General features: G+C 39.1%; 1 protein-coding gene across 2 annotated transcripts; it reads left to right on the top strand.

The window, feature by feature from the left end:
* The first annotated feature begins 743 nt into the window (after positions 1-743).
* On the top strand, positions 744-12391 carry phc1 (polyhomeotic homolog 1). 2 transcript variants are annotated; one of them, XM_066683107.1, is made up of 15 exons: positions 744-911; positions 2385-2502; positions 2903-3013; positions 3467-3544; positions 3733-3876; positions 4347-4526; positions 4689-4770; positions 5301-6259; positions 7399-7540; positions 7689-7858; positions 8295-8379; positions 8492-8579; positions 9023-9191; positions 9542-9782; positions 9990-12391. In XM_066683107.1, the coding sequence occupies exons 2-15, from the start codon at positions 2386-2388 to the stop codon at positions 10139-10141; spliced, it is 2718 nt and encodes a 905-aa protein (XP_066539204.1). In that variant the 5' UTR covers positions 744-911; position 2385; the 3' UTR covers positions 10142-12391. The 2 variants fall into 2 exon arrangements, with proteins under 2 accessions (XP_066539204.1, XP_066539205.1); XM_066683108.1 differs by having other exon boundaries at positions 744-1124.
* Positions 12392-12499: the final 108 nt, after the last annotated feature.

The following is a 12499-nucleotide window of genomic DNA, read 5'->3' as shown; positions in this document are numbered from 1 at the left end:
TATTTAGAAGACTGCAATTCGTAAAATAGTCGCATGTTTTCGACATTTTATGCGACAATATCACGATCATAAGTGTGAGTGTGTGCGTGTGTGAGGGGTTTGTGCCCTGTCATGGATTGGCATCATGTTCAGGGTGTGTCTATGCCTTGTGCCCAGAGATAAGCTCTGGACCCATCACAACCCTAAACTAGATAGAAAGTTGCAGAAAATTAATGAATGAATAAATTAATATTTGCAGTCTGTTGAAACTGATAATTGATTCTTCAATTCCATGCTTTTGGACCAGAGCACCCAGAGGAAACCCACACAGACACTGGGAAAACCCTACAGACAGTGACACGAGACAGGGATTGAACCAACAACCCCAATGCTGTATGTGCAAAAGCAACACTATTGTTGATAATTATAAGGTTTAATCTTGTTAATTTATGGTTGTTCCACAAACAGGACGTGTCAACTAGATGAGTTAAACCTAGAGTGAGTTAAGGCCTATCAAAGAAAATGTCTTTCAGGTATTGGACAAATTAGAATTAATGCACATATTATCTGGCTAAACTATTTTTTCTTTGTGTGATGCTCCCAATTCAAAGAAGATTCTTTTATATTGTTTACATCAAGTGGAGTTGAGGAGTCGAGAGTTGGAGTCGACTCAATTATTATCTAGTTCACGGTCAGCCCCTGTTCTCGCGCGCTTTTGATATTTAGAGCTGGCCTACGTCGCAGCTTGCGCCGGAAGAAGCGCTGTGTAGAGTTCGGAGGGGGCGGGACCTCTGTGTGATAACGGACTATAAACACTAACATACAAACAGTCGGAAAACGAATAAACAACAAAACACGCAGTAAACACAGAGAGAAACAGAGCGAGGGTCCTATCAGCGCCGGAGAGAAGAGGAGCCGGATCCAAAGAAGAGGTGAAACACAGAGATAGAGAGACGTTCAGCTGAAGAGCTAAATGCTAACGGCTCAGAGAAGAGAGCACCCAGAAAAACCTTACAATAAAAGCAAAAACATGAAGCACTGAACAGAGAAACGTGCTCCACCAGCTTTATCTGCGTTAATCATTCAGTCCTAGTCCACGAGCTCCTGCTCAGTAATCCTGCGTCGGCGCTGGGCATCTAGGCTGAGTGAGCCATCACTTTTCCACGATATTAGTTTGTTTACTTTATAAGTCTCAGCATTTGCTTGTATATTGAACTTTAAATCTAAATTAAGGCTTTATTTTTTATTTAAAAATATAAGAGACACAGTCACTTGAATAATAGCAGATAACCTCACAGTGATGAGAATAACACAAATACTTCCCAAAGTAATAACGTGATTTATTTTTATTTTTTTTAAAAAAGGGGATATAATGTCGCACAGTTGTGATGGAAATAATACAAATACACTGCCTGGCTAAAAAATGTCTAACTCTAATTTTCTACTCTCGCTTTTAACCATTTATTTACCTTCACTGATCATATAAATGCAACTTATTTTTACAGTTACGGACTGCAGTTCATCTGTTGCTCTGCATACTTTGAAAAGCTTATTTTTCCTTGCTCTCCACAGGACCATCACAGAGCAGGTATAATTTTTTTTTTAGTGGTGGATCATTCTCAGCAATGCTTTTGAGTGACAGTTACATGGTATTTGTTTTGTTGCACTGATAAGAGTTACTGGATTTGTAACACTAAAGCCAGTCACTGGCCACAATCAAATACAGCTGCCCTGTTGGTCCATCTTTAAGATGCAAAATTAAAACTCCAGCAACACTGTCTTTGTCCGATCCTCTCACGCAAACACAATGCATGTTATCAACCCCACGTCAGTGACACAGCAGTGCTGAGAATGATCCACCTCATACCTCAGTTTGGTGATCGTGTGGGGGTCCTGAACATTGAAAATTGAGCAGTATGTGCAGCTTATCAGATGGGTCACAGTGTGTATTTGTAGAACTTCAAAGTGCACCTGTATGGTTAGTGGAGCTGGGAGAATAGACAATGAGTGTAGAATTCTTATTCAGCCAGGGAGTGTACTAGCATTGTAATAATAATGCTCAACATTACTAATAAGAATTATAACAGAATATCCCACAGTTGTTCACTGACTGCAATTCGGCAATAATAAATATTCTGTAATGTTTTTATTCCAAATATTTGGACTTTAGTTTTGAACACTGAATTTTCAAATTGATATTTTTACTGTGAATATTTGAACAGTATTTTTAAACAAGTGTGAAATTTTGTGATTTTTTGAAGCATGAAATGTTAATGAATGTTTTACTACAAAACAGAAATCTTGTGTCTTGTCATGAGAAGTTTGATGTAAATGATTGTAATGAATTTGTCAAATATTGGTTCATGTTTTTTGCTTTTCTGTATTTCCATGTTGAAAAATGAAAGCATGGAGCAAGCAGAGGAACAAGGGAATTCTGGCACTGCCAATGGGAATGCCCCATCTGGGGGCAATTCTCGCCCTCAGATTTCTCAGATGTCTCTTTATGAGAGACAAGCTGTTCAGGTAAGTGCGTATCTATCTTTTGTGCATTCACTACATCTACTACGCTGAATTCCATATTCCTGAATTACTTTCCTTATATGAAACCCAGATTTCTGTGCTTGAGTTTTTAAGGAGCAAAATGTGACCTGCTTTTTCATACTTCTATCTTGCAAGCATCTCTCTATTTGTGCTGCATACATGCAGAGGAGAAAAAAGTGTCATGACACATAAATGATCAAACTGACATGCTCAGTCAGCTGATAGTGTGCAGATCATTTACCCACACTGTTCAGTTGTCTCTTTATATGATGGCAAACATAGTTTTTATATTGACACATTTGTAGATGTAAATAGGATTTAATGGAATAGAATATAAATTGAACCTTACTGTACTGAATAGAAATGTTTTATTTGTGCACAGGCACTTCAGGCTCTACAGAGACAGCCCAACGCAGCACAATATTTCCAGCAGCTGATGCTGCAACAACAGATCAACAGTGCCCAGCTCCACAATCTTGCTGCTGTGCAACAAGTAAGACACATTCAGTTACTACATATCACTCTTAGGTATGTGAGAAGAATGTGGCCTGTCTATGTTTTGTGACATACTTACAAAAAGACAACATGCGTTTGTTAAATTAGTTCATAATAAAAATTAAAGTAAGCTAAAGAGATAACATGATGATAATGTAGTTGTTTACAGGCTGTCTATATTGGTAAAATCATCGTAATCTATGATGCATGAATACATTTTTTAGATGTTATCACCATGGCATTTTCAGAGAAAACATTAGATTCATATATTTGTCAGTCTAAATATTCACAACAACCTTTCCATACATATTTTCTTAAAGGTATGTTAAATATGATATAGTTGATTTGACTTTGGCTGCCTCCAGGATAAGCTTGATGACTGCGTTAATGAAGGGAACTGCATTTCCCAGTTAGTGGCCAGTTTCAATTATACTCTGCTTATCTCTTCCAGGCCACCCTTGCTGCCAGTCGCCAGTCCAATTCTCCTAGCAACAGCGTCTCTGCAGCTTCTAGCACATCTCAGTGCACCGTAAATCTTGTCACTTTGCCATTTCCATAGCGAGTTTATGCAGATAATATACATTAAGTTTGATTCCTGTAAACTAAATATGATTTGTTGTAGTATTTTTAATGGTGTAGTGTACAGCTGAGACATTAAGTGTGAAATTATGTTACTTGGTCATGTTTATGTTATGCTTACTGGCGTTTTACATATAGGGCAATTTAAGCACCACATCTGGAGGTGGGACCATGACAAATCCCCGCCCAATGGGCCCAGCAACATCTGCAACATCGTCAGCTCTTAGCCAGTCAGTTTTGCTGGGTGGAAATTCAGCTGGGCAGGGACAGATGTATCTGAGAGTGAGTTTGAATGTTTGTACATACAGTTTAATCTACTTTGCCATGAGAAAGATATGTTTCCTCGTTGTTAGGTCCAGGTCATAATATGGATAGGACACAATTTTAATGTTAATGTTATTGGGATATTTTGTACCCTGCAATATCAAATTTCTGACACTGTCACATTATAAGTATAATTAATATGCAATTTATAAATTCCAAAATAGCTTGAGCTTTAACTAAACATTTAGTATTAAGTCTGACTTAACAAATTAGGAATCTTAACACAGCTTAAGGTAAAGTGAAGTTTTTGCTAAGCCCAATTACAGCTGCAGTATACGCTTTGAACTATACAGTTGTTATACCTATTTGTTTCCCCAAAAGAACCTGTTATGTATCTGTCTGTCTGTATGCTTGTTTCTCTCTCTCTCTCTCTCTCTCTCTCTCTCTCTCTCTCTCTCTCTCTCTCTCTCTCTCTTTATTTTCAAAAGGTAAACCGATCTCTCAGGGCCCCTCTCACTTCTCAGCTCATCTTCATGCCTGGTGGGACAGCAACAGCTGCTGTGGCAACAGTTACCCAGCAACAGCCCCAGCAACAGCAGCCCCTGCAGCCTCAGCAGCAGCAGGAAGTTCCTCCCACATCTTCAAGTAATCAGTCAGACAATGACCAGGTAAGACTGACATCCATTCTGAAGTTCATAATAGTATGAGATTGAAAGCATTTTGTGTGTGTGTTTTTTTTTAGACAATTTAGATGTTCTGTAATGTCTCTGTCTCATGTCACTTATTGTATCTAACTGCCTTTTTATACTTACCCCCCTATGTCTCTACAGGTGCAGAACCTGGCCCTACGATGTGTGTCCAGCCCTCGAGTGGCTGCTGTCAAAACTGAGTTTCCAGACAGGAAGGATAATGGTGAGGGCTTGTTTATTAGAGTGCATGTTTCATAGCTCTGCATGGCCACTGAATGAATACTCTAGGTTGACCTGGCAGTCCATTGATGAAACACAGGGGCCAATGTAGTTATCGTTATACTGTTTACACTAAAAGAAGAAATTGCACAAATACATTTTAGATTAGAATGAACTGAAAAAAGTGTTTTTTATTTTTCCCAATAAATTATGTAATATAGAACAGAATAGTACAAAATGGAAGTAGTGTTTCACAGTAGATAAAAAAAAAGCATTACATTCATATTGTCTTCAACTAATAACTTCATCTAATGCCCAAAATAAGTATCAGGTTTACATAATAATACTTAGGTGCAGCCTTTTTTCCATGCCATAAACTATGACTTTTTTTTTTTTTATACTTAGTTTAATAACTTCCCTGTTGAAAATGAAACTGCATGCTAAGAGTTAATACAATATATTAACAGTTGAAAAATATTTTAGTTAAAATAACACTGTTATTTGTTTAAAATATTCTTTGTCTCTTTTTTCCAGGGTCATATTCTCTTGGTCAGCCTCAGCAGCAGCAATTTGGTCAGTCAACGCAACAGATCACAGCCCAACAGCAGCAGCTTGCCAACACCAAACTTGCCACGTACAGCTCAAACAGCAACACTACACTGACTGGAATCAGTGTCAAGGCTCCGAACTCTGCCAACCTGTCCACTCAACAGCCTTGCAGCGCCACCTCAGCTACTTCCTCATCCTCCTCAACATCTTCCTCACTTCCTCTGTCCCAGCTTTTGCTCTCTCCATCTGGACTATGCCAGGCACGTGGTGTGACTGCTGCTGCTGGCACGGTAACACACATTTTAGTGCCCACCTCCAATGTTTCCACTTCTTCCCAGGGTTACCCTGTGGGTTCTGTGGCACCCAAATCCAACATGGCAGCTCAGACACTGGTGGTTCAGCCTATGCAGCAGGCTGGGGGAAACCTTGGCACAGAGAAAGTGGCACATGGGTCAGGGCCAGTGCCTATCCAACCCAAAACAGCACAGAGTCATCGAATGCCAACACAGATTCCCCCTCGGCACCCTCCTCCCATTCTTCCGGCCCCTCCCAGCAGCGGACAGACGACACATCACCCACCTCATGTTCCAGTCCAACTGGTGGGAGCTAGACAAGGCACAATGGGAAACTCACAGCCTTTAGCCGTGGCCCAGGCCCGCAGTTGCTGCCCCCACCAAGATGGTACAGCAGCACCCACTGTTACCATTAACAGCTCCTCTAGCAATGTGGTCACCATGGTGACAGCAATGGAAACAGGTGGAGCAGGAGTGTGCCTTAAATCAGTCCAAAGTGCCCATCCTGTATCTCAGATGCAGACCAGTCAGAATGCAGCGATGAACCAGAGTGCTTCTTCATCTATCGGCCATTCTGCTGATGGGCAAGATAACAGTGGTGCAGTTACCCCAGCTGAAGACTCTGTGTTCGATCACTCTGGTACAGCTCAGGTAAGTATTAAAATACCCACTGACCCCACCTGTTGCCATAAAACAAAATTCACAGCCAATATATTATTAAAATGTAGCTTGAGTGCAGTGCAAGCAACTGTGCATTCAGTTCACACTACCTTTAACTCACACACATTTATGGCAAATGTAGTTTAGTTATGGCAGACCCTCTCTTTATCATAATCTTATCATAGTTATAGTTTTTTTTTGTGAGTTTTCTATTAACCACCAACCAGACTGCATATATTCTCTCTGGCCTGTCTGTTGCTGGGTTCTCTTGCATGGACCCTGGATGCTTTTTTTACAGGGTAAATTTTTCCTTGCTTTAACATGAGCCTACAAACCCCCTCATAATCCCGTGCCCTCTTGGCCGAGCAAGGATGCTGTTTTAGCTTAAAAGGCCTCTGCACCTGCTACTCTCTCACAGAATCACTGACCTCCTTCTGCCTTCATTTTTCATCCCTATTAGTTCACTTTTACTTCTGCTTTGTTTTTGTTGTGCTCTCTGGTGTTGACCAAAGACTTCCTTATGACTTCCTCATGCGCTGAGGAAGGTTTTCCTAGCCTCTGTTACCTTTGGCTTGCTCATGGAAAGCTTGGACATGGATTTGTGTAAAGCTGTTTCTATATAAATGAAATTTTAGTGATTGAGAGGTTCATATCAGAAAAAAATCATCTTAAGATGATAATGTTAATGCTGGAAAGAGCCTGACCTGCAACTAGTAGGACATGAATAAGTCACTTATATAAAAGGGCATATTATTTGCATGTACTTTATGCTACACTATACTATATGTCGTCTATAGATTTATTAATACATAGTACAATGTATAAGCTATACTTAAAAATCTATACATGTAATAAATAAATCTATGCACATTCATTATATGTTAGAAGCAAAACATTACGTTGTAGGAAACTACAGCAGGGTGTTCCCACATATTACTTTATTCATGTGGATTCATTGTTTATCACAGCAGGAGGGATTCATTTTTTTAGTTTGTGTCTTTTTAATTGTTCATTGGAGATGCATGTTCTGTCTGTTGATAAATAAAAGTGCCTTATAAGTGATTTTGGCACCAATTGACATTTCACTCCTCAAAGTCTCACACGGTAGATTTCATTTCTTTATGTTCTAGATAAAGCCTGTGATTGGTTCACTGAAAAGGAAATCAGAATCAGATGTAACTAATGAGATGTCAACAGAGGCTTCTGTACATTGTTGCCCATCAGTATCTGACACCGCCCCTCCCCTGTCACCTGCTCCCTCTTTGGACACTGGTGAGTGTGATAGTGTATGTTTATGGCAGACAAACTGACAATGAATGTCCTATTTTTATGGTGAATGGACCATTACATTCTGTCTCCCTCTTTCTCTCTCTCTATTCTGTCTACCTAACTTTTCCTTTTTCTTCCTCTCCCGCTATAGTTCCAGAGGTAGCATTCTCCACTCCACCAACTCTCTCCTTACCTCTACCTCTGCCTAGAGGTGGGGTTCAGGGGGAACGGGCCCCTCTTCCCCAGGCTGTAGTTAAACCACAGGTGCTCACTCACCTGATTGAAGGATTTGTCATCCAAGAGGGAGCAGAACCTTTTCCAGTAAGTCTTTCTGTTAGAAGATAAGTTCTAACCTTTCACACAGGCCTCTAATATCCAGATATCCATTTAGCCTATGACCAGATTGAAGTTTACTATATATTAGAAAATTTCAAAGTAATATTACTTAAACTTCCTATTTGGTGTAATCTCAGCACCTCTGTTTAATCATTTTGTAAATCTGTCTTATTTGTATCTCTCCTGTCTGGGTAGAATTCCCCTTTTGGGTCTCATTTTTTTCTTCTTGATATTTTCCCTTTGAACACCTCACTCTGATTTATCAGAACTATATTACAATTACAATTTTCTTTAATCAAGAAGAGCAGTATTTCTCTGAATGAAACATTTGAAATTTGTACTTATAAATAATGCTACCATAACTGGCAAGTGTCTGAAAGTTTGTGTCTAGGTAGAAAACATACTTATTTTTGACCAACAGATAACTGGTCCAGTAAAAGAGCGAGCAGAAGGCGTTCCTGTTGCCATGCCTCGTGCCCTGCAGCCTGAAAACAATGCCCCTTCTGGTGAGTGTGTTTGCCAGGTGCTGATCCATTTCTGATCATCGTTTATATGATACTGTCTTGTCCGTAAAACTGAACTGTAGCTGACTTGGTGTACTTTTGTCTACATTTCCAGTGCTGAAATGTGAGTTCTGTGAGAGCTTTGCCCCAGCAAGCCAGTTCAGAGGATCCAAACGTTTCTGCTCCAAAACTTGTGCTAAAAGGTATAGTAGCACATCATGAGTTTTAATAAAACATGAATAAGCTATGACTGTTTTGTTGAAATAATAAAAAAAAAAGTAACATATTTGGAGCTACTTCATCATCTAATTTGCTGCACTTATCTCTTCCACAAGTTATTGCTGGTAATGATACTTTATGAATTATTATCTAATAATTTAACTTGTTAATAAAGAAACTGTATGCAATTGTATTTTTTATTAAATCAATAGGTAATTAATTTTGGAAAGACGTAATTATATTTAAGTATTAGATGAGTAAGAATGGTACGTTTCCATGCCTTAATCACTGTGACGAAGTTTAATGCCTTACAGATTTTATCAATCCTGTCTTGCTGTACCGTAAGTGTGTACTGACTGTAATATGAATGTGGCCTTCAGCCTTTGACTTTGAGAGCATTTTGTTCATCTGTATTTCACTGTTTAAGGTATAATGTAAGCTGCAGCCATCATTTTCGCACTAGTCGTGGTCGTGGTGGAGGAGAGCAGCAGTCAGCCGCTGGGGTGCAGGATGCCATTGCCAGACGCAGGGGACCTCGCAGGAGCAGCTCAGAGATTGCTTGTGCTAAAATAGCAGGCAGACACCTTTCAGTAAAGGTGAGTGCTGAATGATGAACTGAAGCAAGCGGTCCTGTACAAATATTTTATAGGGAGCAAAAAAAAAAAAACAGTGTGGTAAGGTCAAACCTTTTAAAGTCATGGTTTTTGAGGGAAGGACTCAATTACTTCCCCTGAAGGCTTCATAAGTTACATATGTATATTTTTTTCAAAATGGCTGCTAAATAATTCATTGTATTAACTGAAAAATACATCTAAGTGTAAAGTCTCAGCTTGACATTTAAATGTTTCTGTTATATTATGCTTGCTTTAACTGTAATATTTTAGCACATACAGGATCAAATTATTACTTAGTTTTCTCTCCTTTTTCTCTGCTTGGGTTCTCTCAGTGCCGTTCAGAATCCAGTCGATCTGAAGACATCTCTAGTTATGAAGGAGAGGAAGAGGAGGAAGACTCACTCTCCCTCTCTCCGAGCTCCTCATTCTCGTGCCCTCGTCCTGTCCACTGCGGCCCTCAGTTGGATGACACTACTCAAGGCAGCCTCCCATTGGATGGGGACCACTTCCTATCTTCTAGCCCTGCTCACTGGAGTGTGGAAGAAGTTTGTAGGTTTATTTCCTCTCTGCAAGGTGAGTTTTCTTTACAACGGCCAGCATATCAAATGAACATTTGCATATCATTATACATTTCCGTTGTGTATTGCATAGTTAAATAAAGTGGTAGTTCTCTGGAGACTATATTGGTGGTGTAGGATCACTTTAATACTACACCACTTCACCATAATACTAGTCTTCACCATCTGTCTCTCATTTCTCCTCTCTGATGTGATCTTCCAGGCTGTGAGGACCTTGCTGGTCAGTTCCTGTCTCAGGAGATTGATGGACAGGCACTGCTTTTGCTCAAGGAGGAGCATCTCATGACCACAATGAACATCAAACTAGGCCCTGCCCTTAAGATCTGCGCTTCCATCAACAATTTGAGAGACTGAAGCAGATAAAAGGGGAAGGAAGGATGGGAGGGGCCTTAGAAAACTTTTTATTTCCTTTACCAGCATAAAATACACGATGTAGAAGACTGACCAGTAGTAGCTTAATGATAAGGAGGAGATTTTTTTAGCCTTTATCAATAACTTTACAGATTGAGAAATGGAAGTTAAACTGGGAGACTTATAAAGACATCCCAGAATAATGGTCCTAAATCTGCTGTCAGCTGACCTCTACATACATCTACATGATATAACAGGACTTTTGCATGTTGATTCTACCAGCAGTACACTGTTAAAAATAAAGGTTTTCTAAATGGTTCCTGACTTCCAGTAGCACACTAGCAGGACACTTTGATTTGTGTAGAGGCTTTCCGTTATGTGGGTTTTGGTTATGGATCATGACAGACTACACAGAGCAGAGAAAGAAGGGGCAGAGTAATGGGGGCAAGTTTGCAGTGACTTTCTTGGACATTGAATGTGCTTTTTTATATTTGTTGTGAGTTGAAGAGAAGAGTGAGTGTGAGCTGTCAAGAGACATTTGGAAGGTGACTGTGGGTGTGTTTGTTTGTCATTTACGTGTTGAAGAATTGTAACTGGCGAGTGATTGTTGATGCAATGACTGAAAGTAGTTTTTTTTTCTTTTTATAGTGCAGATAACCAGTAGTGTCAGACCCTGACTAAGTTGCCTTACTCTGTATGGTAGTGATTTGTGTAGTGTTATGGGTGTGGATCTTTTTCTCCCACAGTAGCTGCTGTTTCCACAGTGTCATTCACTGGATCTGAATGTGATGAAAGGAATGGTTTGACAAACGAATAAAATTAAGCTCACATTTTTTCCCTTAATAAGCCAATGCATGTTTGGGTATCAGGAGATTTCTGGAGGCTTTGTGCTGTTTTGGGTTTGACAAATTATTCCTTTAAGCAGTACAACATGGTTAAACTGTTACTGTGGCCATTTTTTTTTGCTTTTGTCTTTATCTCCATGATGCAGGTCATTTTGTTTTTTAAAGCTGGTCAGAGGAAATGTGTGGAAATGCAGCTGCTGTGAGAGAAGAGAGTAAGTAAAGAGACGCTCCACATGTTATCATGCTAGTCAGTATTAAGGATTTTTTTACACCAGAATTGAGAAGTGTCAGATACTCAGTAATAGATTTTAAGACAAAAAGCTATTTTTTTTCTCTACAGTAGCTGATGTTAGGAGCTTTTTTTCATTTGAACTGAGAAACAAGTATCTTTATCTTTTTATTATTGGGAGGGTGTTGCTTTAAAATTCAATTATGAGTAGTTTGTAGGGGTGGGAATAACATTGATTCTTAGATGCATTAGAATTCTCTTTTGAAATATTCTGCATCCATTGACATAACATTATAATTAGGTTTTCAAGTAGGCACTCTCTTTACCCAAATTCAGTTTAGGAAAGTCAGCCCTCTATGGCAACACACACACAGTCCCATTGCTCTCATGCATGACTGTACTCTTATGCCTTTGAATGAGGGGAAACATTTAAACCCAAAATTCATTTTGTGATAGACAAAACTACATAAATAGTGTTACAACACTTTCAGCTTTTTATGGCTTCTGTGCAATGAGGGGGCTTTTTAAATTTTGGCTTTCTCATTAATTTTTGAATTAGTGACTTTGGCATACCCTAATGTAATATAATGTAATGCACACTCAAAGATGTTATAAAAGAGTGCACTTGTGTACAGCTTAGCTTAGTGGAAAGAAATATTGCAGGACCTTACTAATGTACCCCTCTATCAGCTGTCATATATGGGTCACGTGTTCTGTGTATATTAATTGTCCACAACAGTTGTAAACATGTAACTGTGGCTTTGTTTTACAACTGCCTGTACACATTTTTTGAGGGCTTATCAGTATCATAATAATCAAAGTTAATTCAAAATTATAATGCAGGGTTGCATTCTGTCTGAGCAAACACTACTTATTGAGTCTTACAGGAAAAAAATATATACCAACCACATCTTAAAATATGACTGTAGAAAGGAAAAAAACAAGATGCGCCTAAAATCTTTTTAATCACATTTTGGCACATTCAATCATAAATTAATCATGAGGTGCCCAAAGATTCCCACCCCTTGTAGTTTGAGCCGCAAGCTTATAGCACCTCGCGGGCAGGTATGAGGACAACAAAGACAGCAACACCTGAAGGGGCTCTCATTGGATCCTGAGGTGGAATAATAAAGCGGAAATTATGTGGTAGTATCTTTGTATTCACAAATACCAATAAAAAGGTGCTATAACAATTACATCTATTTCTATGTGATTTTTTTTAAAAGAAACGTATTATATTGTTTAGTAAAATTGCATATTTTACACCTAGACACTAGACTGAATAAC

This window comes from Hoplias malabaricus, chromosome 10, assembly GCF_029633855.1.
Source record: "Hoplias malabaricus isolate fHopMal1 chromosome 10, fHopMal1.hap1, whole genome shotgun sequence".
Classification (NCBI taxonomy): Eukaryota; Metazoa; Chordata; class Actinopteri; order Characiformes; family Erythrinidae; genus Hoplias; species Hoplias malabaricus.
This window is presented reverse-complemented; position numbering and strand designations above follow the sequence as displayed.